Raw genomic sequence first — 27,564 nt, forward strand, 5'->3', positions numbered from 1 at the left:
ATGTTATATAATCATAAAGTATTACTATTATTTTCCAGTTATCAACTGAAGTATCAGTTCCTTATGAAAGTCTTTTCTCAATCAGCCTAGGCAAGGGTCCCTCTGTTATTTTCACCCACAGCATTGTTTACTTTTCCTTCATCGTCTTTATCTCAGTTCCTAATTACAAATTTGTAGTTCATTTATTTAGTGATTTATTAGCTCCTATTTGTTCCACTAGATTATATGTTCCACGAGAGAAGAAGCTGAGATAGGTTGTGCCCACATAAATGTGCCCTTAAATACTTAGGGAATTGGGGGAGGGTATAGCTCAGTGGTACAGCACATGCTTAGCATGCATTAGGTCCTGGGTTCAATTCCCAGTACCTCCATTAAAACAAACAAACAAACAAACAAACCTAACTAACTCCCCACCAAAAAAAATTAGTGAATTAATGGGTAAATGAAATGGCTAACCAAAATCTTTAGTTTTCAAAGATTTGTATTCTATTTGAAAATTAGCTGAAGTATTTTATTACCAAATAATGTATTACCATAATCAAGTAATATTAATTTTCAGACTCTGGAATATAAGTGGTCTTTAGAGGCTATAAATGATATACAGTCAGGCTTTAAAAAATATGATAACTTTGACACAACATTGTAAAATGATTATAAATCAATAAAAAATGTTAAAAAAAATATGATGACAAATGAATGACCACTAATAACCAGCACCCTTTCAAATTCAAGCATTTATTCTTTTCATTTACTATAAACGATTTAAAAGTTTTTGCAAGAATAAGTTTTGGATAGTAAGGTTCACTACGATTTTTTATCATCATATGCCCTGGTGACTAACATGGCACCTAGCAGAGAAGACTTCTACAAATATTTGTTCTTTAAGTATGTAGACATCAGCATGAATTACTGCATAAAATATTTATGTGTCACAATCAAGACCTGGAAACTTATAGCACTTAACTGCTGCAAAAAGAGGTGTGGAGGCCTCCTTTGTTAGGGTGTATCTATAAAATCAGAAATTCTGCCATCAACTTTATATCCTCCATAGCCCATAATATGCTACAGTTGCTGCTTGGTAAATGAAAATTTAATGAGAGATTTTTCCATCTGATTGAAGTGGGATGAGATGAAGACACTATGAAACAGGCACACTGCATACAGTCCTAAAGGCACAAGGGGAGTTCACACATATTCACAAAGACTTGCCCTTCCTATAATGCTGGTGATTCTTGGTAGCTCCTGAAAAACCAACTTCAAATCTACATTCAATCTTATGATTTCCTTACAATAAATGACTACAAAATAACAACTGACAGCAGATCTAATATTTAAAGTCAACACAAACTTTACAGATTAGGCATATGCTGGGATTTTTATTGGTTATAAGCACCCTACCTTAAACATTCCAATCCAATCCAATCCAATAGGATTCATTAAACAACTTTTTATTCATTACAAAAGAGAGTTTTATAGTAAACCATCACAACACCACCTCATACCTGGTGTATAAGTAAAACGTTGAGACTGGCTTTTTTTCCTCTTGCCATTGCAAAGATAAAAGTGCACCTGCACTGCAGCTGTAACTGCTGGGTTATGATATGGAGGAACTTCAAGGACAATGTGAGCCTAAGGAGCATGGAAAGCAAGATTGTGTTACACTCAGAACTAAAAATGAAATGCACCTGCTAAACTCAACACAGCTCATAAGTCTTAACTACTCATGCTCTTCCATCATAGATCATTATACACATCAATTGGTCATGTAAGTCATCTGGAGATTTACTCTATGGATACTTCAGTCTTAACAGAGAAAGGTCTTTCAAGTAAATCATTAAAGAAGAAATTGCTTTCCAATCACTCAACTGGGTTTCTAGTTGTAGCAGAAATAAAAAGTCTTATATACTATATAGTCAGATACTTTTTTCTAGTAAATACTACATTAGACATCTTAACTGGAAGTCTGCTCCAGTTTTTAATCAAGTTTAATATTTCCCAAGTTGTGTTACAGTTTAGAGTTCTTATCCTAAATTTTATATTCAAAATGTTCTACATTGGCAATACACAAAATCTGTATCCATATCAACAATAATTTTACACAAGCAGGATGAAAACCTTTAGCCCCAAACCAATTGTAATCCTTAACCTAATTTCTCCAGGTGTTTGGAGAGCATTGTGGGAAGTGGTGTTGTCTATCCCAGAGAAAATTCTGTCTCTATTTTGACCAGGATGATGGAACCACGGCTTGCAGTGTTGAATCCGGGAAGGCTTAATTGGAGGAGTTGGGAATAGTGTATTAAATACACAAACCCCTGAGGATTGTCCTCCTATTTTTTGCCAACTATGTATAGCCTTCACTGAACTTGTTTGATTTCTTCACTGAATTCAGGGAAATAAATTAATGATAACTTCAGTAAGAACCTTCCAATAACCTTTCATTTCTAATTTCTCCTTTCCTGTACACAAAAAAAGGAGAAAAAAAGACACCAACTGTTAGAAAGATACCTTCTTAAACTTTAATTTTAGTATCAGGAAAGTATCTTTCATCCAAACTTCTAAAAATTCTAGTTTACTTTTCTGTTACTCAAAAGAAAAAAGACTCCTCATCTATACCATAAGGTAGCATTATCCAATTTTCTCATTAAGCTTCTTACACATTTCTAAAGAAATAAGGTAAACTTCTCACCCCTTGACATTTTTCCTTGATTATTTTCCCTTCTACTTCCCACTGAGGTCGCCCATCTGTTGAAAAAAAACAATTTACAGTTAAAAGTAATTAAAGTCAGAAAGCACATAAACAAAATCTAATGTATCTAGTGTCACAAATTTATTGGCAAAAGGAATCTTTATCTCATTGACTTCTGTTATGAAAATAAAATGTGTATTTCAAGGGGGAAAATGTGGAGAAAGATCTTGGGCTGCCTGAGTTTGGAGGCCCCACAATTTTATTCTACTAAGTGATGTTTGAAAATCTTCTGAGATTACTTCCACCAAGTGGCCAACTTCTGCTTGTATGCCTTAAGCAACAGGAAACTCACTCCCTAACCAACTAACCCACTTCATCTTTGGATAATAATTGCCGCTGAAAGCTCTTCATGATAGATGACATCTGTCTCCTTCTAGTATCCAGCCTCTGGTCTAAGTACTACTCCTTGCAGTCACCCCACAAAAATCCTGAGTGCTTCTCTGAGAGATTAATATTTCAGATGTTTAAAGGTAGATATGTTTGCCTGTGTCTCCTTTTCTGCTGGCTAGTATCCCCAGTTCTCCATGTATCCCTAAACAACAGTTTAGCTCTCCTGATCATTCTTCTTGAACATTGCTGCAGTGTGACAACCTCCCTCTAAATGCATCAGGCCAAGGACTGAATAGCCCAGCTGAGAAATGATCCAGCATGACAGAGAGTGACTGAGGCGCTTGCCATTTTATATGGAGATGTTCTCTCTCTGTTAATAGAAGTTTACTGGGGCAGCTACACCATGCTGACTCTTACACTTAGTGTTTGGCCAGCAAGTGTTCCTCAGTCTGCCACATTTTCCTACTACCAAGCTCAAGTGCCCACACTGTGAAATTACACAGTTGTTTTTTTTTTTAACCCCTAACCCTTGTTATGTTCATTTCTCCCTACTAGACTTCACCTTCTAGTATTGCGTGGCTTGTCAAGATCTTTTTACTGTATAGCACAGGGAAATGTATTCAAAATCTTGTAGCAACTCATGGTGAAAAAGAATATGAAAATGAATGTATGTATATTCATATATGACTGAAAAATTGTGTTGTACACCAGAAAATGACACATTGTAAACCGACTACAACTCAATTTAAAAAAGAGAGAGAAAACTAATTAGCACAGCTTCTAGGTAGCCCTAAAAACATTAGTGTTAACAGGACTGTTAAACATTTAACTACTGCATCAATTAAACGTGTATAATTTCTTTAACAAAAAAAGATCTTTTTAGATACTGATGGTCTTCTGAGCTATTTGCTAGGCTTTCCAGATTTCTGTCACTTTAAAGATCTGGCCAGCACATTTTCTGTCTCTTCATCCCAAGTGAACTGTTTACCTGGGGAGAGCCCTACCTGCTACTACAGCTCTCACTCCAGTCTGATGTACAGCTATCCTAAAGCATTCTTTTTATATCATGGGCAGTCACCCAGTGACTAACTCATACAAATATCTTCAAAGCCAGCATGACTTCTTCATCTGGTCTGTGAAGATACCGGGAAAGACCCAATGAAATGCCTTCTAGACTGTGACTATCACTTTCCAATCCTATTTGCAGTCTCATTACTAGATAATAGTTACCCTTGTGCACAAGAGACACTATAGACAAATGCTATGCCTACTCAGAATTATAGTTCAATTCAACAATCACTTGTTGGGTCTCAACATGCCAGGCACTTTGAGTTGCTGAGATAATGGAGACAGGATATCCTGCCTTCAATCTGTGGATGAAAGGCAATATAAACAATTCACTATAATGAAACATCATGGTTATAATAACTAATAAAGGTACATTCTGGATATACTAAGAGCACAGAGGTCAGGGTCCTTAACCTAGCCTTGGGGTAGGAGTATGAGACAAGGAAAGCTACTTGAGAAGTTCTTGAACTAAGTCTTAAAGATAAGGTTGAACCACAATGATGTTGAGGGGAAGGGTAATCTAGGCAGAAGACATAGTATGAACAAAGGCAAGATGGGAAGAAACCACATGATATAGGGAACCATAAGCAGCCGTGCTGGTAGAGTACAAAGGAAGAAAGAGGGAGCAGTAAGAAATGAGGCTGAAAAGATAGGCAACTCATACACCTATAGTCAATCTTTGACAAAGGAGGCAATAATATACAATGGAGAAAAGACAGTTTCTTCAGCAAGTGGTGTCGGGAAAGCTGTACAGCCACGTGTAAATCAATGAAGTTAGAACACTCACACCATACACAAAAATAAACTCAAAATGGCTTAAAGACTTAAGCATAAAACAGGATACCATAAATCTCCTAGAAGAAAACAAAAGCAAAACATTCTCTGACATAAATCGTAGCAATGTTTTCCTAGGTCAGTCTCCCAAGGCAAAAGACATAAAAGCAAAAGTAAACAAATGGGACCTAATTAAACTTACAAGCAAAGGAAACAATAAACAAAATGAACAGACAACCTTCAGACTGGGAAAAAATATTTGCAAATGATGTGACTGACAAGGGCTTAACTTCCAGAATATATAAACAGCACATACAACTCAATAACAAAAAAACCAAACAACCCAATCCAAAATGGGCAAAAGACCTAAACAGACATTTCTCCAATGAAGATATACAGATGGCCAATAGGCACATGAAAAGATGCTCAATATCGCTAATTATCAGAGAAATACAAATCAAAACTACAATAAGACATCACCTCACACCAGTCAGAATGGCCACCATAAAGTTCACAAACAATAAATGATGAAGAGGCTGTGGAGAAAAGGGAACCCTCTTACACTGTTGATGGGAATGTAATTTGGTGCAGCCATTATGAAAAATAGTATGAAGATTCCTTAAGAAACTAAAAACAGAGTTACCATATGATCCAGCAATCCTACTCCTGGGTATGTATCCGGAGAAAACTCTAATTCAAAAAGATACATGCACCTCAGTGTTCACAGCAGCACTATTTACAACAGCCAAGACATGGAAGCAACCTAAATGTCCAACAACAGATGAATGGTTAAAGAAGTTGTGGATTTAGCCATAAAAAGGAAGGAAACAATGCCATTTGCAGCAACTTGGATGGACCAAGAGGTTATCATACTAAGTGAAGTCACACAGAGAAAGAAAAGTATCATATGATATCACTTATATGTGCAATCTAAAAAAATGATAAAAAAGAACTTATTTATAAAATACAGAAACAGACTCACAGACATAGAAAACAAACTTACAGTTACCGAAGATGAAAGGGCGGGGAAGGAAAAATTAGGAGTTTGGGATTAGCAAATACAAACTACTATACATAAAACAGATAAACCACAAGGTTCTACGGTATAGCACATCACAATGGATGCTGAATTTTGTCGAATGCTTTTTTTAATCATATGATTCATCCTTCATTTTGTTAATGTGTGACTGATTTGCAAATATTGAATCATTTTTGTATCTCTGGAACAAATCTCACTTGATCATGGTATATGATCATTTTAAAGTACTGAATTTGGTTTGCTAATATTTTGTTAAGGATTTCTGTATCTACGTTCATCAGGAATACTGGCCTGTAATTTTCTTTTCCTGTGGCATCCTTGTCTGGTTTTGGTATCAGGGTAATGCTGGCCTTGTAAAATGTTTGAAAAGTTCCCTCCTCTCGTATTTTTGTAAGAATTTGGTATTAATTCTTCCTTGAATTTTGAATTAATTGCTCCTTGAATTTTGGTATTAATTCTTCCTTGAATGTTAGAATTCACCAGTGAAATTGTCTGATCCCGGATTTTTGTTTGTTGGGAGGTTTTGATTACTGATTCAATCTCCTTTCTAGTATTCATTCAGTCTGCTCAGATTTTCTATTTCATCATGATTCAGTCTTTAGTAGGTTGTATGTTTCTAGGAATTTACCCATTTCCCCCCCTAGATTGTCCAATTTGTTGGCATTTAATTGTTCACAGTAGTCTCTTATGATCCTCTGTATTTCTGTGGTATCAGCTGTAATATCTCCTCTTTCATTTCTGATTTTATGAGTCCTCTCGTTTTTTCTTGGTGAATCTAGTTAGTCAATTTTGTTTCTTTTTTCAAAGAACTACTCATAGTTTCATTGATTTTTTCTACTGTCCTTTTAATCTCTATTTCACTTATTTCTGCTCTAATCTTGGTTATTTCCTTCCTTCTACTAACTTTTGACTTCATTTGTTCTTTTTCTAGTTCTTTGATGTGTAAAGTTAGGATGTTTGAGATTTTTCTTGTTTTGAGGTAGCCTTCTGTTGCTATGAACTTCCCTCTTAGAACTGTTTTTGCTGCAGCCCATAAATGTTGGTTTGTTACATTTCCATTTCCATTTGTCTCAAGGTATTTTTTAATTTCTCTTTTGACTTCTTCTTTGACCCATTGGTTGTTCAGTAATATGTTATTTAAGATCCACATATTTGTGAATTTTTCAGTTTTATGTAATTCATTTCTGGTTTCATACCATTGTAGTCAGAAAAGATCCCTGATAGGATTTCAGTCCTCTTAAACTTATTAAGACTTGTTTTGTGGAGTAACATACAACCTATCTTGGAAAATGTTCCATGTACACCTGAGAAGAATGTGTATTCTGTTGCTGTTGGATGAAATGTTCTGTAAATATCTGTTAAGTCCATCTGGTCTAACATGTTGTTTCAGGCCAATATTTCCTTATTGATTTTCTATCTGGATGATCTATCCATTGATGTAAGCAGGATACTAAAGTCCCCTACTATTATAGCATTACTGCCTATTTCTCCCTTTAGGTCTGTTATATGCTTCTTGTTTTGCTTAAAATCTGACCTCTGCAGAAAGACATTCCTTGACCACCAGATATAAATAGTTCACTATTCAGTCACTATCACTTTACCCTCTTACTTCATAGCACTTTTGTCTACAATTATCTTGTTCACTTATTTGTTTATATGTTTATTGTCTGTTCCCCCACTAGAATGTAGGTTCTATCAAAGCAGGCAACCCAAATGTCTAGTGTCTATAACATAGCAGTTGCTTCATAAATAACTGATGAATTCATAATTGTGAAACAAAATTGGTATTTCTTGAAGACAGCCAGGTACTAGTCAGGGTTGAAAGGGCTGGAAGGAAGTGAGTTTTAAGGAAGAAGAAGACAGATGGAAAAATGGTTTCTAGTCCAAGTAGAAGGTTTTGACAATGAGATGACAGTGAGATGAACTGGTTTGTGAAGTCTGATATTTTAGTATCAGTGGGACCTTTATGTAGCAATATTCATTGGGTACTTTCAAGCACAGGTTAGAAGTTTAGGAGAAATCTACAGATAGAGATTTGGTAACTGATGAAATCTACCAGAACAAAGGAATACAATGAAAAGAAAGCTAAATGTAAAACCTTGGGAAACAGCTATATTTAAGGGCCAAAAAGACTGATAAAAAGATGAGTGGGAATAGTTAAAGATGTGTTAGAATCAGGTATGTATAATTACACAAAAGCCAAGAAAGAAAAGGCCATCAAGGAGAGTGAATAGCTGATTCTCAGATTTTTAGGAGGTTATGATTTCAATATAGTGAAAGACAAAGACTAAACAGTAAGTAGTACGTAAGACAATAAAGGTAGATGACAGATTACTTTCCTCAGGTTGAATGATAAATGAAAGAGAAATAAAATAGCTTATGAGGGTGACAGAGTCAAGGGACAGAGAATGTTTAGGATGAAAAGATCTAAACATATTTAAACTCTAAGAAAAAAATTCAGTGGAAAAAGTACTGGAGTTACAAGAGATGGTGCAATTTATGAGATAGTACAATATGAGATTGTGGAGGTGGAGGGTATAGCTCAAGTGGTAGAGTGCATGATTAGCATGCACAAGGTCCTGGGTTCAATCCCCAGTACCTTCTCTAAAGGTAAATAAGCCTAATTACCTCCTCCCTTCCCCCCCCCAAAAAAAAACAATAATAAATATGAGATAGTGGAGTTACAAGAGATAGTGCAATTTATTAAGAGATGGGGCAATTTATAACCATAAATAATAAAGTTTTAAAAAGATGAAAGGATGAAAACAAATGCAGTAAGCATTTAAATTAAGAAAAAGAACATATTAAGCTGAAAAAAGTATAAAGAAGAAAAAATACAGAAATCAGGGAAATAGAAAACAAAGACACAACTGAAAGGATCAATAAAGCCAAGTACTCTGGAAAAACTGACTTAAAAACCAGAGATGGCACAAATAAAAACAGCAGAAATAGATTTTTTAGAAGTGCTATAACTCTAGATGCAGAGAGAGAAATATTATGAGCAAATTAATGTTAATAAATCTGAAAACTTAGGTGAAATAAATAAAATCCTGGTGTGAAATAACAGAAAAAAATATACATTGGTCTTTGGCTCCGGTTTCTTGTATAGAGTGTCTATGGAATTTCCTGGGTGACGGAAGTATCTTTTTGTTCTAAGGGGGTGACCTGGCAGGCTCCTGGATAAAGGCTGGTCACTACAAAGACCAAGCCATAATCAGAAGCTTAGAATTTTCCATCCCACCCCCAATTCTCCAGAGAGGAAAGAGAGGCTGGAAATGGAATAATCAACCATGCTTATGTGATGAAGCCCCATAAAAATCCTAACAGTATCGGGGAGCTTCTAGGTTACTGAACATAAGGTGGTACTGGAAGAGTGGCAAACCCATAGTGGGCACAGAAGCTCCATGCCTGTTCCCACATAACTTGCTCTGTGTATCTCTTCCATTTGGATGCTCATCTGTATCCTTTATATCCTTTATTATAAAGTGAAAAAAACCAAAACACCTTTTTATATATATTTAAAGATTCTCTGAGCTGTCCTACCAAAGGATCGAATCCAAGAAGGGGCTCATGAGAACCTCTGATTTGTACCCAAGTTGAGCAGAAGTTGTGGTACCTAGGAACTTACTACTTTTAATTGGCATCTGAAGTGGGGGGCAGTCTTATGGGACTGAACCCATAACCAGTGGTGTCTGCACTAACTACAGTTAGAGTCAGAATTGAATTAAATTGAATTCAGGACACCTAGTTGGTGTTGAAGAATTGCTTGATGTGTGGGAAACCCACATATCTAGTGTCAGAATTGTTGTGAGCGTGGTAGTATTGTGAGAATAAAGGAGAAACACTGAAGTGTGTTTGTCTATTCACCTGGAAAAATACAAATAACCAAAACTAACTCCAGAAGATATAAACTTAAATGATCCTATAACCTTGAACAGAATTATATCAGATATTAATAGTTTCCCACAAAGACAGCTCCCAGCCCAGAAGGTTTCAAAGGTGAGTTTTGTCACATGTTCAAAAGGAGGTAAGGCTACCACATAGATATTTTTAAACAGTGGAGAAAGTTGGGACACATCCCCAAATCACTTTGATATACAGAATACATAGAGAACTCTGTAAGTCAATAAGAAAATGAAAATTGACTCAATGGGAAAAAAACGGGCAAAGACACAAACAGGTATTGCACAAAAAAGTAAACATGAATGCCCATAACCACCTCAATAGTTACCAGGGAAATTCAAAACTAAAGTTCAAGATACTAATTTACACCTAATGGATTAACAAAAGTTAAGGATTATCACCTTCTTATCTATGTCCACCAGGTGATAAGAACTCGAATGTTCACAGCAGCATTGTTAGCTATTGCTTGGTAGTGCCAAAAACTGGACACAGCCCAAATACCCAGTGAGAGAACAGATAATAAAGTGTATAGTGAACATATAGTGAAACTGTATAGTAGTGAAAGTGAAAGATCTTCAGTTTTATGGACCAATCTTAAAACATTAATACTGACTTCTAAAAAAAGCAATTTTCAGAAGAATACATGCAATATTATATAAAGTCCAAAAACAGGGTAAAATATATAAACTAAAACTATAAAGAAAAGCAAAGACTGTTTCAGGAGAGGGATCCATTGGGAAGGGGCACCAAGAGGCCATCGGAGGTAAATGTCCTACTACTTCAACTGGGTAGTAGGTTATGAGTATTTGTTAAAGTATTCTTATAAGAATGGTACTTTACACATCTTTAAATGTTTAAAAAAATGAGAGAGGAAGTAATTGATAGAAATATGTTTTAAATAGCTAAAATCAAATGCCCTGACAGACACAGGATTCTCCCACTTTTCTAAAAATGAATATATAATTATATAATTATAACATAATATTCATTCTTGTATAGAATACAATTCAGAGGTTTTTAGTACATTCACTGTGCTGTATGATCATCACTGTTAATTCCATAAATCCTGCACCCATTAACAGTCACACTCCATTGACAGCTCCTTCCAACCCCTGGAATCCTCTAAGGATTGCTGTTTTTGGACATTTTGTGCTGGCTTCTTTCATTTAGCACAATGCTTCTAAGGGTAATCCATACTGTAATATGAATCAGTTCTTTATTCTTTTTTATGGCTAATATCCCATTGTATGGCCATACCACATTTTATTTATCAGTTGATGATCCTTTGCACTGTTGCCATTTTTGTCTATTATCTAAATAATGCTGCTAAAAGCATTTGTATTCAAATTTCTGTGTGACCTGTATTTTCAATTCTTTTGAAAACCCACACATACATGCACACACAGCCCTAGAAGTAGAAATACTAGGGGATTCTTCTACTTTTGAGACATTCTTAGTGAAAACTTAATATTTATATGAAAATTTAATAAATGTTTGCTTTACAGTAAAATCTGTGTAAATGATGCCTACAGCTTTAGGAAAACTATTTTGTGATTAATGTTAGTAAAATGTCTGAATAATTCACTTTACCCTTTTGCACCTTAGTCTGAGGTCAGTCAACTCAAATCTTATCTTATTTACCTTGTCCTTTTTCAAGGAAGATGATTTTGGATTCTGGAAGAAAATTAGATCCAGTAACAATCATTTCATGACCGCCAGTTACAGAGCAACTGTTGATGCTATACTTTTCAATATGAGGAAGTTCTTGAGCAGATCGCTGGGCTGTTTTTCATTTTTTAAGAGTTGAAAAGAAACAAAATATTAGTTTATAGTCTTTAATACATAGATGAAAAATTCTAGCTATAAAAGAAGCAAACTCTGGGTTTTTTAAATGCAAGACAATGGTAATAATACCCACTAAAATAACTACGCTATTTAGAAAACAAAGTAGATTTATTATATTCATGTGATTTCTAAATTACTTTCTTAGACCATAACTGTAGAGAAACTAATAAAGAGAAATTAATTAATGCCTGCAACTTGATATTAACCCCAACACATTTATCTCATTTGCCTTTCTCTTTTAGTGTAAGTTTTTTAATACATTTCTTTCCTACAACTTGTCTATTAAAATTGATAAATCTAATTATAAAAAGCAAATTAAATCAAAAGATGCACAATTATATTGCATACAATTAAAATAAGACAAGTTTCTAAAGGACAAACACCAAACAACCCTTTCATCAAGAAATTATCTGGATCGTCATTAAGACATCAGAATTACATTTTGGACAATTTTCTAAAAAACAACTGAAGTATACATAAAGTACACATTTCAATACTGAATTTTAAACTAGCAACTTTTCCTTGGTGCCACCTTTTTCTGATATTGACTGATTCCAAGTTGTTATATTTTTTGGAGATCCCATTTCTAGCTTTTCTTCTCTTTCCTTTTTAAAAAAAAAAAATGCATGAGTTTCAAGCTATAGATTACACTTCTTTTGACTGTTTAGGTTCCCTAAGGGTTGATCCCTGCCAAACGTCTAAATTCTCTCTGGATTAAAGCAAATTTTAAAAAGTCTGGGTTATACTTCCTTCTTCACATTTTGGAAACAGGTCTACTTTTAGTCCTACAACATGGGTGGAAAATTGGTGGCTCTGGGGGTCAGCTGTGTTTTGCTTGGCCAGAACAACATTTTAAAGAAATTTAAACTTGAACGCCTTTACAAAGCATGCACTTCCAACTATTTAATACCCAGCCGCAAAAAGTATGTGAATTGGGATCCCTGCCCCATTCAAAGAGAATGGTAGAACAGACCCCTGCATAGGGAATGGGTCTGGAATTCAGGGTGAACTACGACTTAAGAAGCACCATACACCAACCTAGATCTCAGAAAATACTTATGTTCCAAATGGCTCACAAAAAGGGGCATAAAAACAAGCACAGACTAGCCTAGGGAGTAGACTAATACAAGTTTTAGATACTTATGTTGGAAACTGGCCATCACAGGTACATTCAAAGTAACAGCAAAAACGTGTTCAACAAGTGACACTAAAATATTATGCATGTGTTAAAAGTATTTTTAAGAATATTTAACAATGAGAAAATGTCCACTGTAAGTGAAAATACCAAATATTATATATTTATGCATAGACAAAAAAAGAAAAAAAAAAGAAAAGCCAAAAAAAAGTTAATAGTCACTATTTTGGAGAAGTGATTTACAAAAAATTTTAATACTACTCTCTGTAGCATTCTGCATTTTCCAGTCTCAACAATAATCACATATTAATTTAATAAACTAAAAGAAAAAACAGAAAATCATTTTAGAGTAAATTCATCTCAAAAACTCAAACTACTTTATGAACTTAAATATTTAAAATATGTTGCTAAAGAAGAGAGAAATATATGTTTATATGGGCATTGAATACTCTGCTACGGTAACAGATTCTGGCAATGATAGCTGCTTCTAAGAAGGGGAACTAGCTTACTCAAAAATCTACTTTTCACTCTTTCATTCTTTTTGAATTTTGCACCATGTACCTGTATTATCTATTAAAAATTAATATAAAAATTACTTCCACAATGAATTTGCTCAGTGATTCCCATGCTCAACTGACAGATAAAGTATTACTCCAATTCAGCAAACAGCAAAAGGAGGCATAGAAAAGTAAAACAGGTATGATCCCAAATTAAGAATGCATATGGCGTTGGTGGTATGCTGGTGAGCATAGCTGCCTTCCAAGAATGCATGTGGTTAACAAAAATACAATGGTATAATATAATCCAAAGAATATTAAGAAAACCTGTTTTAGGCACAGCTCTGTTACTAACAAGCAAATAATTTTGGGGGAGCCCTTAAGATATTTGTGCCCCAGTTTCCTCCTACACAAAACTAAGACACAGAATTAGAACACTTCTAAGTCTAAAGACCTACGCTAAAGGTGTAACTCAGTCTCAGTATTTCACTTCTATCAGCTATCCTACCAGAGGTCCACAGTCCTCCAGGGCTTGAGCAGATAGAAGGTTCTAGGGCCTTTTCTCATTTCTTGGCTTTGGGGGAAAAGAATTCACCTTCTCAATCTGGTGTTGTAAGTGAATTTATGGTAAAACACCAAAAACAAAATCCTGTAAGTCCTTATTTAGCTGAAGTGTCACACAGAGACAGGCATCATCCATCATGAAGGCTGACATTTTAATGAAACAAAGCTGACCAAGTAACAGTATCAGAATCACAGCTTCATGATTTGGTCCTCAGGCATAATCAAGCCCACCTTCCTCATTTACAGATAAGAAAACTGTGGTCAAGAGAATGTCTATAGCCACATAGCTATCTAAGATCAAATTATAATGACAAGTCATTTTCTAACTGCAAGATCAGTACTCCTCCCACCTAAATATGTAGCTTATTTCCATATAAAAAAATCACACCAGCTATCCAGACTCTATACTTCAGTTACTTTACAGATCCAGACATTACATTATAAGCAAAACAGAAAATGACCTATTATAAACAAAATTTTAAAATATCATCACAAGCTCACTTACAGCATTCAACAGGTATAGAAGCTGTCTGCAGAGAAAGGACTTTTCCATTGGGCTGTGGGATGTGTACACGAAACACAAGTCGTACTCTAGTATTCTTTCTGCCAATATCAGTTTCTCCTTTTCGAAGTTCTATATCTGAATTGCGGAGTTTCAAAATGCCTGCACAGTCAATACTAGAGAAAAAATATACAAATTTTATTTGCTTACTGAAAATTAGTTCTAAACAACTCAGTTGAACAGTTATTGGTAATTTGGCAGGGAAAAGCTATCACTGCCTAAAATCAGGTCACAAAAGAAAGATATGATTGCTCTTTTCTGCTATTTAAATTTTGGGATTAAAAATGTTTTTGTATGACAAAAGTGTAATAGTAAGTGTGGCATATTGTCTGTAAAGAGGACTGTTAATAATGCCTCCCCATTCCTGTACTCACATGCTACCTCTCCCATTAAGAGGTGGAGTAACTATGTCCCTTCCACTTGAGAGCTGGCCTTATGATTTGTTTTGACAAACAGAATGTGACTAGGTGATGCTGTGTAAGTTATGAGCCTAGCACTGAAGAAGCCTTGTAACTTCCACTTTTGTTGTCTAGGAGCCATAAGCCACTATGAAGAAATCCAACTAGTGTGCTGGAGAGAAAGGCCCAGACAATCCTCAACTACTTGAGTCACCCCAGAGGAACTCCCAGCTGAATTCAGGTGCACCACATGAATGGACCAACTGGGTCCGGCCAACAAAAAAGAATCATAAAAAATAATAAACAGTTATTATTTTAAGCCAATTAATTTTGGGAGTGGTTTGTTTCCAGAACTCGGTAAGTGAAATATAAAGTAAAAAGACTGTTTAATTCTATACATGTAACTGGGTCAGAAAAGATTAACTTATAGGACTATAAATAAGTCATTAATAATATACTTAAACTTTTATAGTGATACATTTATTAATAAAAACAATCCATCATGCTTGTCTTTCTAAAGAATACACATGTAAGATTAAATTTTTGGCATTTAAGGTCTAACATTTCATCATCCTTCAAAATTTTTTACTAAGTATAGCGGCTTATGACACAATCATGGTAGGAAACGACAGTACCTATAACATATCTTTGTTATTCACATGTTGAAAGAATAAAGCAAGAGATAGCTACTTGATCAAATATTCGAGTTAAAGTTAACGCTCTCCTATGGCATTCCTTGTTATCTGCCCTCTTACTTTATCTACCAATGGTTCCAACTCTAATGCTCACTGCCCAGAGACTGCAGAAATCACTTTGAAGGACAATATATGTTATAGAACTAGGTTGTCAGGATAAGGACCAGTAAAGCACAAGGAAGAATCTGAAAAATACAATATTTTCAACTTCAGAAAGACAAAGGAAAAGAAATTTTTTAAAAAGTAAATACTTTTGAAGAAAAATTTTCCATTTATGGATAACAAACTATATTTAACTAATAATGAAAAACTGCACTTTAGCTCAGAGCAGTATTGATCAAATTGTATCAAGGTAATGATTATTCATGTCAACATGCCAACATGAGTATTTAGAAGGAAATACCAGAGGAATACCAGAGATCATCCATTTTACTGAGTTTATTTTATTTATTTATTCATAGTTTATTATATTTATTTTATATATTTATTTATATATCATATATTATATATTTAAATTTTAAATATATTATATATTTAAATATATTATATATATTTTATAATATATTTTATAATATATATTATATTGTATATAATATATTATTTATATACATTGTATTTGTGTATTTATTATTTTTATTTATTATTGAGTTATTTATTTTAGCAGAGAGTTAAGTTTCTAACAGAAGATTTGGAGTAAGAGCATCAGAAATGATAATCTTAAAACTTTGGCTAAGAAATGAAAAAAAAGAAAAAACCAAACCAATAAAAAACCCAACATATATGTAAGAATGAAAATAACATTTAATTCTGTTTATAATACAAATATATTTTAGATCAGAGTGTAACATTGCCACATTCACATTCATCTAGTTTTTAAAACAGAGAGGAGTTATGAATAGGGTAAGGCAATGAATACTGGTATATTTAAAGTATCTTATAGGGTGGCTCTATAGTTTTTGGGTTAGTATACTGATCTTAAAAAAAGGATCTTACACATCCAAGATAGATTAGGCTTGAAATGAACAGTCTGTGGGATAGCAGGCAAAACAAGGGGAATAGTGATCAATCCTTCCCACCTTACTGCTTTTAGAGAACAGTGGAGCCTTTTAATACACACCTACAACTCACCTGGGCATAAATTATTTTGAAAAATGGTCTTATCTATCATTCACAAGTTTTTTTATTTATCACTATCTGAAACTATACTATATTCAGTCACTACAGTTTATCTTAGTAATTAGTTCCTGGTAAAAACAGGCTTATTTGGCATTAACTGCTGTTATGTAAGGTATCTGGAAAAGATTTCTTAGATTTGGGTAACTTCCTAATTGTTCTTACTCAGCCCTTTCTTGGACACACACAATGCTGTCACAAATCTAAGTTCCTACAGAATTCCTGTTCTCCAATCTAACAGTCTAGAGTAGATAGATGGTCAGAGAAGCTTCAGGTGTGTGCATAGCAGGGCAGGGTAGGATGAAGGCGCTATGCTGCTTGCAACTAGTAACAGTGGTATTTCCACAGCTTTGTTCTTTCTGGTCTGATCCAAGCAAGCAGTATAATATGTCAGGTCTGGTTAGGGAAGAGACATGAATCTTGACCACCACCTCTGTTCCATGTGAAAAGGAGGAGGCAGATATGTTTAGATCCTACTGTTCCATTTTTTTATACTATTCCATATGTAAGACTTTCCCAATTTCTTGAGAATCTATCTTAGGAACTCATGTACTCCTTTTTCTTTAATTTATTGATTTATAGATTATTTTTAGAAAGGATATGAGGCATTTTACAACACAAATACAAATAAGGTCAAGAAGAAGGAAATAGAAAAAAATTTTATAGAAAGAACAGGAAATAAATATATCCCAAATCTAGGCTTATATGAATTTCTATGACCATAATTGAGCTTAACCATGAACTTCCAGAAGAAGCCAAGGCCAAAAGCAAAGGTGATAAAGTTTTTATAGGTCTCCTTGGTAAAGCAAAATCTATCATGTCATCAGGAAATACCAACTTTCTCCCTTTAACCTGAAAGGAGAGAGTGAGAGAGAGAGAGAGAGAGAGAGAGAGAGAGAGAGAGAGAGAGAGAGTGTGTGTGTGTGTGTGTGTGTGTTAATAACCTAAGAGATAATAAAATAATCTGAGATAAAATCTTTAACAGTAGTTTTCCAGATTATGAAGAAATATTTAATTCATATAGCTATTTCTTAAACTGTCCTTTAAGCAAAGATATGACACATAATAAGCTTCTTGATGATTTTCTATTTAACTTGATTCAAGTCTACTTCTCTGAACATCCAGAAAAATGAATGGAAATAAGGCCTGCAAAGTGCCACCTAGGGACCAATTTTATGAGTTCTTAGAAAAAGATAGTTCAAAGCTGAGTTTCATATTCCCCTCTGCAGCTGAATAACCATATATTCATATCCTTTTGACTCTAGATTAAAAAAATAGGATCCCAGAGTAAAGGGGTAGTCTACTTGCATTATCATTCAGAGGCTGGCCACCTCACCTTAATTGAAAATGGGTCAGTAGGATGCCTGTAGACAGGGTCAACGCTTTTCTTACAAAAGAACTTTGCTCAAGTGCCTGAGAATCCAAATTTCTTTTTATATTACAGAACAAAGAAAGTTAAGAGTAGAGATTATCAGCTAGCTGTCTGTCTTTGCCGTAAAAGAACTCTGTAGTAGCCTGTGTAATGACTTTGGGGGGTTGGGTTCTATTCATCTGAACAAAGGAGGCAAAGATAGTTTTATTCAAGTTTATATTGATTCATCTTTCCTGGTGATAAGTAGGTAACAGGCAATTCTTATTTTATAAATAATACTATTATATCATAAATTGCTATGTCCTTGGGGATATATTCAGTTTACTTAAAAAGTTATTTAAATATAAATTTAAAAGAAGAGTGAAATATGACTTTAATAGAACTGTTCTTGCAATAGCCTGAAATAGAAGTCACTGCCATTTTAAAAAAGGTCTATATTATAGTTTGAAGCAATTTCTGTAACAAACTTCACTGTAAGGTTCACATCCCTGGTTGTGGCAGATTAATAGCTGCCTACTAAATATTCTTTGCTCTATTTTTCTTAGTAAGAGACCCTATATGTTGTTAGAAGTGGCAATGCACTCAGGTAAAAAACATATTCAGGTCTTCCTTTATATACAAGGATGACCAATGAGATGTAGTAAAGGTGTTCAGTAAGTTCCTGGGAAAAGCTTTTTAAAGTGGCCTGACTCTTTAATCCTTCCTCCTACCCCTTCTTCCTTATTCCTTCCAGGATAATAGCTGTGATGGTTATAGGCCCAGAAGCCACTGCGGATCAAGAGGCATCTTGAGGATATTAATCACATGCTAAAAATAGCAGAGAGAAAAAAAAAGAAGGAGCTTGGGGCCCCAATGACTTATGGAGCCACTGTGCGCTAGCTCTAAACTGTCGGAGTATTTCTTTTATGGAATAATAAATTAAACCTCTAACTGTTTAAGCAACTGCACTTCAGGTTTCTATTACAGGTACTATATATATTCCTAACTAATATATTGAATAAAACTCTTTTTGCATTCTCATTCAGAAGTTGGTTAGCTCATTTTATTTGGAAATGGGTCAAATGGGACACCAGGAAGTTTTCCTTAAGGAAAAGTTTTCCTTAAGGAAACTTAACAATCATAATTGTATTGCAATTATTTATTGTCTACCCCATTAGAATGTGAGTGACTTGAAAAAAAGTCCATATATTTTTGTCTCTATTACCTAGCATGATGTTTGGCTGGTACTACATGGTCATAAACATTTGCTGAATTGAATTTTTTCAATGGAAACATGGTACCAATCTTAGCAAATGTACTATAATTATTTACATAATGTTGTTCAGTTAATTTAGAACACTGAATATTTTATTCTGTCCTATAAAAAGTCTTATCTGAAAGTTGTTTTAGGAAAAGAAAAAAGCAGTCAATTTTGTGGCATGTTTCAAGATACCTGGCTGACATATTATTTTCAGGAAGAAGTGGAATTTCCAGAACCTTTGTGCTGGCAATTATTATCTCTTGGCTTGCTGTAGCAACTGTCTTCCCAGTGATTCGATGCACCTGGTAAAATGCATGAGGCCGTAAATATCGATCATCTGCTGTTCCAATAAACATCTGCAGATTTATCGGCTTTTCACTATAGCCCAGGAGCTAATTTGGAAAAGCAAACAGAAAAACACAATTCATTATCCATGCATTTTACAATAATCACACAACAGTAAGTCTATTATATCTATATTATATATTATTTATACATAAAATGTTATTTCAAAAATAACAGAAATAAAAAAGTTAAAAAGTAATAAGTGAACAGCCCTCCAAACTTCAGAAATATTTTAAGAGTTGTAAAATGCTGGAATATATTACAAAGGGGTGGAGCGGCATTTTTTTTTTTTTGGATTAATATCTAGATCAACTTAAATTTTGAAAAGCGTTGGTTAAGAGTGCTGTGGAGAACACAAAAGAAATGTTGATTCTGTGCTCCAGGGAGCATTAACTATCCAGACCAGACCTAAAGAATGGGATGTGTGGGAAAGTCCTCTAACAAAATGTTAAAATCAGAGACACTTTGTTTTAGTAGAAAAGATGTGAAAAACCCTATTTGGTGTTTCCAACTTAGAATTTCAACTGATTTAATAAGCTGGGTGCAACTTGACTTTTTTTGGTATCTTTCACTATTGCTAAGGCTATTATAAGATTGATAAGGGAGATGACCAGGAACTGCTGGAGGCAAAAACAGTGACCACAAGAAAGGAAACAAAGCAAAGAAACACAGCCTAAGGCACTTAGGAAGACTCCAATGTCCAGTCTGATGGCTGAGTAGCACCCATCTAACCCACCATCATGCAGGTAGCAACCACAAACGGGAAAAAATATAAAGAATGACTTTAACAGATGGTAAGTACCAAAGGAAGATACTGGAAGCAACCTGACACACATAAGAAGAGAATAACAAAAGGTGTGTTTCCTGTTTTTATGGTTTTTAACCTGAGAAAAAGCCAGCCCACGCCTCACAGTGTGGCTCCAACTACCAAAGAAAATCTACAGTCTGAAGGGTTTGAAGAACTGAGGACAAAGTCTGACACAATCACAACTTCTGGAAAGTAAGAGGGAAACCCCAGAAAAGAGATAGTGAGAGAGGGGAAGCTCCAAATTATATATATAAACCCTGTCCAATCCTCTGGCTGACCTGTAACCATTCATGAACTGGGGCAGATCCAAACAGCCTAAGGCTAAAATAGCTGAAATGAGCTTATGAGCTACCACCAACCACAGGGAGATAGGTTTTACAGAGGTTGACTCCAACCAACTTAAGTGTCTGTTTAAACAAAAGAATTCAACATTCTTTTGGGAGTGCACATGCAGGTGCATATATATTTGTTTTGACATTGAGCTGGAGTTCTTTATACATTCTGAATATTAATCCCTTGCAGATATATAATATGTAAATATTACCTCCCATTCTGCAGGTTGCCTTTTCACTTTCCTGGTAGTGTCCTTTGATGCACAAAAGTTTTTAAAATTTTGATAGAATCCAATTTATTTATTTTTCTTTTGTTGCCAATGTAGTGATTTGTTTTCACTACAGCAAAACTAGATAGAGTGGCTGGATGCTGTTCTAGGCCACATAGCTTCTAAACCTGAGATTTTATGAGCTACCTAATAACGTTAAAAATTCTCGTTTCTGTATAAAGTATCCTGACACATGATAGCAGATACAGAGTGCCTAGTACAGTGTCTGACATGTAGCTAACAAATGTTAATTAGCTATTAGAATGCATCCAGATTCTAAGTATGGAATCTAGCCAGAGTTTCAAATGTGTAAGAGTTTTATTTGATTATGTAGTCCCCTCAGGTGAGTGCTTTACTCCCCACTGCTTGTCACTCCCTGGCTTTATAGTGGAGTTTGTAATCATGCAACATCATAGTTTATTGATTGTCCTCCTCTACCCAGGAAAGGACATGAAGACTTTTGCCCATTATCAGATAAAATAATTTACCCAGGATGGTTTTCAGTCCTGTAACATTTATAGAGAAGCAAATAAAGCTTGAACCATTGCAATAGCCTTAAAACTGCTTTCTTTGTTTTCATTCTTGCTCCCCTACAGCCTATTCTCTGTCCAGGAGCCAGAACAAACTTGTAACATTAACCGGGTAACTTTATCTCCCTGCTCAGAACTCTCTAATGGCCTCCTTCCACACTCAGAACTAAATTCAAATGCGCTATGATGATTTACAAGTCCTGTGTGATTTGGGCTCTGGCTAACTTGTTGCCTTACCTTCTCCTACTCTCTCCCTTCCAGTCTGCTTTGGCCATCTTGGCCTTATTGCATAAACCACCCAAGCTCATTCTTAACCTCAGGACATTCACACTTAATATTTTATGCCTGTGGAATATTCTTTCCTCTGATCTTCATACTACCTTACTCCTTCAGCTGTACACTCAAAGGTCAGCTTCTTAAAGAAAAGCACCCATCTCAAATATCACATCTTTACCACCTCATCCTGTTTTATTACACTTCATAGTACCGGTCACTAACAAAAGTATATTATACATTTGTTTACATCTGTTTTCCTCAGTACCCCATAAGTTCCAAAAAGACAGAAAACTTGTCCTATTCACCACTCTACTCTTTCTTCTTTTTATTGAGGATCTATTATGGAAATATCTACAACATATGACACTGCTCCAGGCAGTATTACATAGGTGACACTAAAATAAAGAACAAAGTGGCAGGTATTAAATTCATGGAGAACAAAAATAGAAAATAGGAATAAAAAGGATAAATACAATAAATCTTTCCTATGAGACCCTAAAGAGATTTTTTTTTTAGTTGACTACATATAGAATAATTAAGAGAAGGAAACAAAGAAAAGAGAAGTTCTGAGCTTCAATACCCAAGAGAATGGTGCTATCACTAGCAAATAAAATGAAGAAGTCACTGATTTAGAACAGTTTAGAGGAAGATTAGGTAATGTTTTCAATGCTAGTCATGCTGTATTCAAGGTAACAGTGAGACATCTAGATGGAAATGTGAGACTATACACACATACATTCTTTTAGCCCAGCCATAGTGTTATTACACAACAACAAAATAATCCAGTCTACGGTGCCTTAAAAGGATGACATTTGAAATCCTCTTTCCTTTTCTTGTTTTGACATGATGACAATGAGGATAACACAATAATGACATAATGAGTATGCATCATAAAAGTTTCAGAACACTAATACTCAGAGCACTTGAAAGATCATTAACTGCGTATCACTGTGATTTGCAGAATCAGTGTGAAGATATGAGAGTGCCAATATGCTCTCTATCTTAACTACTCTTCCATCGTTGCACAAAAATAGCCATGGTCAATTTATAAATGAATGAGTATGGCAACATGATCAGTGAAGGGCACTGAGGGCATTTAATGAAAAAGAGCCAGAGATTCAAATTCCTATCAATACATGAAATAATCATTTTTCTTCAAAGAACAGAACTAGTCTAGTTGCAAAGAATTTCAGAACATCCCATCATATATATTTAGATATACAGAAGTTTATGAACTTGGGACCCAACTCCTTAGTCTATATAAATACCCCTCAAATTGCAGTTTTAACACATATAAATTTCTCATGAATGCAACTATCACATAAGTTGAGGAAAACTTTAGCAAGAGTTCATCACTTCAGAAAATCGTATCACTGCCAGTAATGCCATTCACCCATTGATTTTAGGTTGCTGATCAATACACCTGCCTACAAGCATCTAACTACTCCATTGTGTCTTCTATACAACATATCTTTTCATTATAATTAGTTTTGGAAATTTGTTTCCTTTTAATATTAAAGCATTATATTGATATTTTAAAAAGTATATCTATAAGTTGATTATATTGTCTTTGCATTTCCTTTTCAGGTTAATGAAGTAGTATTATAAAATATTTGTTTAAAATAAAAAGAGTGGGAATGGGTCTGATAGGGTTGAGAATCACTAGTCTAGAAGATCTGCAAGAGACATGTAAGTATTTTATCTTGGACCAGTTTGCCTAAAGGCAAATCCTCCAGTCTCCTGTTAAGGGAGCATAAACCTACTGAAAGTATTTTTGGGAGTTAAGAGGAGTCAGGGGTCTCCTTATTCAGTATACGGACTTTCATTAGCCTCCCCTTGCATCCCCATCCCATTTTCTGTACAGATCCTCAAGCCTGCCTTCAGTTATTCTAGAACCTAGAATCTCTATTTCACTCCTTCAAAAGAGTAACTCTCCAATATTCTCTCATGGTAAGCCAGTGGTTATCACTTGGTTATACCACATATGGGAGAAAATCTGGGAAGTCTGCTTCTTTTATAGACTTTCAACCAATCCTTCTATTTCCGGCTCCACTTCACATCCCACTTTCAGAGACACCAGTGCCTCAAACCCCTTGAGAGCCTTCCCAAGGTTCTTTTTTTCTCTTTTTTTCCAAGGTTCTTTGGTGTAAAATGATTTGTGATTATTTCTTGGTTCTTTCTCTCCAACAAACAAGCTTAAGTTGTAGTTCTTTAGTATCTAATGAAGGTAAACATACGTCTTCAATCTACTATATTTAACTGGAAATTGCAGTTTTCTGTAAATATTTATGTAGTCAAAAAATCTATCAATATTTTCAGTTGTGATTTCCTTTTTACATATTTTGGTATAAGCAAGTTAATAAATTTTAAAGCTTTAACTGAATGGAAAATAATTCCATTAAAAAAATAAAATGCCAATATGATTATAGTAAAAAAAAAAAAAAAGCCTAAATAAAACAACTAAAGGAGAAATAGCAAAAGTGTGGGCATATGTGTGCATATGCACATAAATAAAGTTCACCTATTTTTCCCTTTTTTTTTTAATTTCATTTTATTTTTAGCTTTTTTTTCTTTTTATTTTCTTTTTTTTAATTGAAGGTACTGGGGATTAAACCCAGGACCTTGTGCATGCTAAGCATGTGCTCTACCACTGAGCTATATCCACCCCACCTACTTTTGGTTTGTATGGAGGCAGATAGGGTAAGTGATAACGTAAAATAGTCATCCACATTTGTATACAGAGGTGAAAAAGTGAAGGTAGAGAATGGTGATATACTTTAACTAAATTAGTTCATTTAATCCTAAAATTCCTATGGGGTACATGTCACTTTTTTCCAGTTTACAGATGAAAAATCTTAAGCAAAGAAAGATTAGGCAACTCATGACAAGTAAGTGATTAACCATTCTTTTCTGCTATATCTGTTGCTCTTTCAAATTTAATCCCACATTGAACAAATTATTCTATAGAACCAACGGTTCATGTAGTGGAGGAAGAAATCCTAACAACTTTACCACTTGCCTCAAAGTGTCGTGAAGCGGACAGCATCTATTTTGCTATCTCCAGAGCATAGTATAGTATCTATCATGTTACAGGGATTTAATCATTGCTGAATGAATGAATTTTGGAATGAGACTGTACAATTTGGTGGAGCAAAATAACACATGAGGTTAGTCAAGAGAATTATTTAAATAAGAATTATAGCCACTAAAGTAGCCGCTCAAAATGAAGAAATAAAATCTAAAATAGAAAATACAAATAAAAAATTTTATTGCTTCTATTAAGTTACCCAAATATCACATAACGTTCCAGTAAGTACCATATTCCAAAGTATCCTTGTCATATTAGATGACTCACAAAAATACCAGCTTGGCAAAGACATAAGCCACCTGTCCTTTATACTTTGATAGTAAAATGAACCAGTGATGGGGGAAGGTAATCACGCATATAAGATTTCAAAGGGGATATATTTCATAACACATATTTCAGCCAACTTCTGCTCCAAGCATATAGACTATAGCATAAGAAAAACAGGGCTTTTCCTTTGCATTTCAGGGATTTTAAAAGAACATCAAGTAAGTTAGACTATCACCCCATTCCATTTCCAGAGCAGCATTATGTTGTAGGCAATAAACAAATTATTGCTACTATTAATACTACTCACTAAAAACTTTCAACTAGTATCAGTATACTTCTCTTCAGGCTACTTTCTGCTTTGTAGAAGAAAGTAAGTCAAGTTGTTTGTTATGTCTCTGTATCGTTTCCATAGCAAAGCTTAATTTAACTAAAGCTGGAGGGTTAAAGCCCGAAGGTCACTATAGGACAGACTAGAGCAGCTTCAATAAGAGCAGTTCTATTAACAGTTCTGCTAAATTACTTGGGATGGGGATTTGAATATATTAGAAATATGACAACACAATGTAGAGATACTAAAAATACACAATTAAATCTCCATAATATAAATTGCTTCAAACTGAAAATGTGCATGTAACAACATTAAATAGAAAATCATCACCTTGAAATAATCTTGGCATATGATGAAATACTAAGTCTAATCATGAAAAAAATAATACAATCCCCATTTTAAATGTCAGTAACTTTGGGATAAGATTCAAATATTTATTCCTAACAGTCTAGATCTAAAACTCTTCCATTACCAGAATGGAACTCTCTTGTGCCATCCCTTTATACCCACAACCTTTAATCAGTTCCTGTTCCCTGGCAACCACTAATCTAGTCTTCATCTCTACAGCTTTACCATTTTGAGAATGTTACATACATAAATGGAATCGTACAGTATGTAACCATTTGAGATTGCCTTTTTTTCCACTCAGCATATTTCCATGGAGAACCATCCAACTTACTGTCTGTATCAATAGTTTGTTCCTTTTTATTGCTGAGTGGTAGTGTGTTGTATGGATATACTAGAGTCTGTTTAACTATTCATCCATTTGGGTTGTTTCTAATTTCTGACTATGAAAAATGATGCCACTATAAGCTTCACAGGTTATTGTGTGAACAAGTTTTTATTTCTCTGTGATAAATTTCGAGTGCAATTGCTGGGTCACATGGCAAGTGCAAGTTTAGTTTTTTTAAGAACATGACAAACTGTTTTCCAGAGTGGCTGTACATTTTACGTTCTAAACAGCAGATCAGGTGGGATCACGTTTCTTGGCATCCTTGCCAGCATTTAGTATTATCACTATTTTTTATTTTAACTGCTCTAGTAGGTTTATAGTGGTATCTTACTGTGGTTTTAATTTGCATTTTTCTAATGTTTGTCCCTTTGTAACTGAATTGTTTTTGACTGCTGGCTTTTGAGAGTTTTTTATATATTCTAGATACAAGATCTTTGTCAGATATGTAGTTTGCAAATGTTTTGTATCTACAGCCTGTCTTTTCCACCCTCTTAATAGGCTCTTTCACAGACTTAAAGCTTTTAATTTTGATAAAGTCCAATTTATCCATTTTTTCTTCTAGTAACAAGCTTTTGGTATCATGTTCTAGAACTCTTCTCATAATTTGAGGTTCTGAAGATTTTCTTCTATGTTTTCTTCTAAAAGTTTTATGGTTTTACAATTCACATTTAAATTCATAATCCATCTTGAATTAATTTTTGTATAAGTGTGAGGTTTAGGTTTGGTTACTTTTTTTGCTTATAGATGTCCAATTGCTCCAGCAACATTTGTTAAAAAGCCAATGTAGCCATTAGCCGCAGTGACTACCAAACCTTGAAGTGATGTTAATGTAACTGAAGAACTGAATTTTTAATTTTTGTTAATTTAAATTTAAATGTGGCTAGTGGCTACTGGATTGGACTGTGTAGCTCTAAAACCTTTCTATGCTTAATACTTTCCCTTCCTTAGTATTTACCTTTCCCCTGAGTAATGTTTGTTTATTAACTAGCTAGTAACTTTCCTCAAATAAGTGGTACCTGATTCAACCCTTTCATCTGGATTTCAGGTTGTTATTCACTCTCATAGAGATCTGAATTTCCTCCAATAATCCTTTATCATACTCTTGTTATTAACTCATTTCATAAGCAAGCCTCACGGAACCATAAACTTCATGGAAGTAGAAAATGTGTCTGATTCCACACCCTTCCCCTAATCCTCAGCTACAAAACAAACTACCTTGAATGTATTAAATATCTGTGGACTATATT

At 34.5% G+C, this 27,564-nt stretch overlaps 1 protein-coding gene across 3 annotated transcripts in view; it reads right to left on the reverse strand.

Annotated features, from left to right (window-relative positions):
- The window catches only part of NFATC3 (nuclear factor of activated T cells 3), a 113,018-nt gene that overhangs the window by 42,610 nt on the left and 42,844 nt on the right, over positions 1 to 27,564 (reverse strand). For all 3 annotated transcript variants that reach the window (XM_064489034.1, XM_031458217.2, XM_031458216.2), the window contains exons 4-8: positions 19,534 to 19,733; positions 14,407 to 14,579; positions 11,502 to 11,642; positions 2,687 to 2,742; positions 1,503 to 1,629 (exon numbers count right to left, since the gene is read on the reverse strand). In XM_064489034.1, the coding sequence (XP_064345104.1) occupies positions 1,503 to 1,629; positions 2,687 to 2,742; positions 11,502 to 11,642; positions 14,407 to 14,579; positions 19,534 to 19,733 (697 nt within the window). The remainder of the gene's footprint in view (positions 1 to 1,502; positions 1,630 to 2,686; positions 2,743 to 11,501; positions 11,643 to 14,406; positions 14,580 to 19,533; positions 19,734 to 27,564) is intronic.

The sequence above is a fragment of the Camelus dromedarius genome, chromosome 9 (assembly GCF_036321535.1).
Source record: "Camelus dromedarius isolate mCamDro1 chromosome 9, mCamDro1.pat, whole genome shotgun sequence".
Lineage (NCBI taxonomy): Eukaryota > Metazoa > Chordata > Mammalia > Artiodactyla > Camelidae > Camelus > Camelus dromedarius.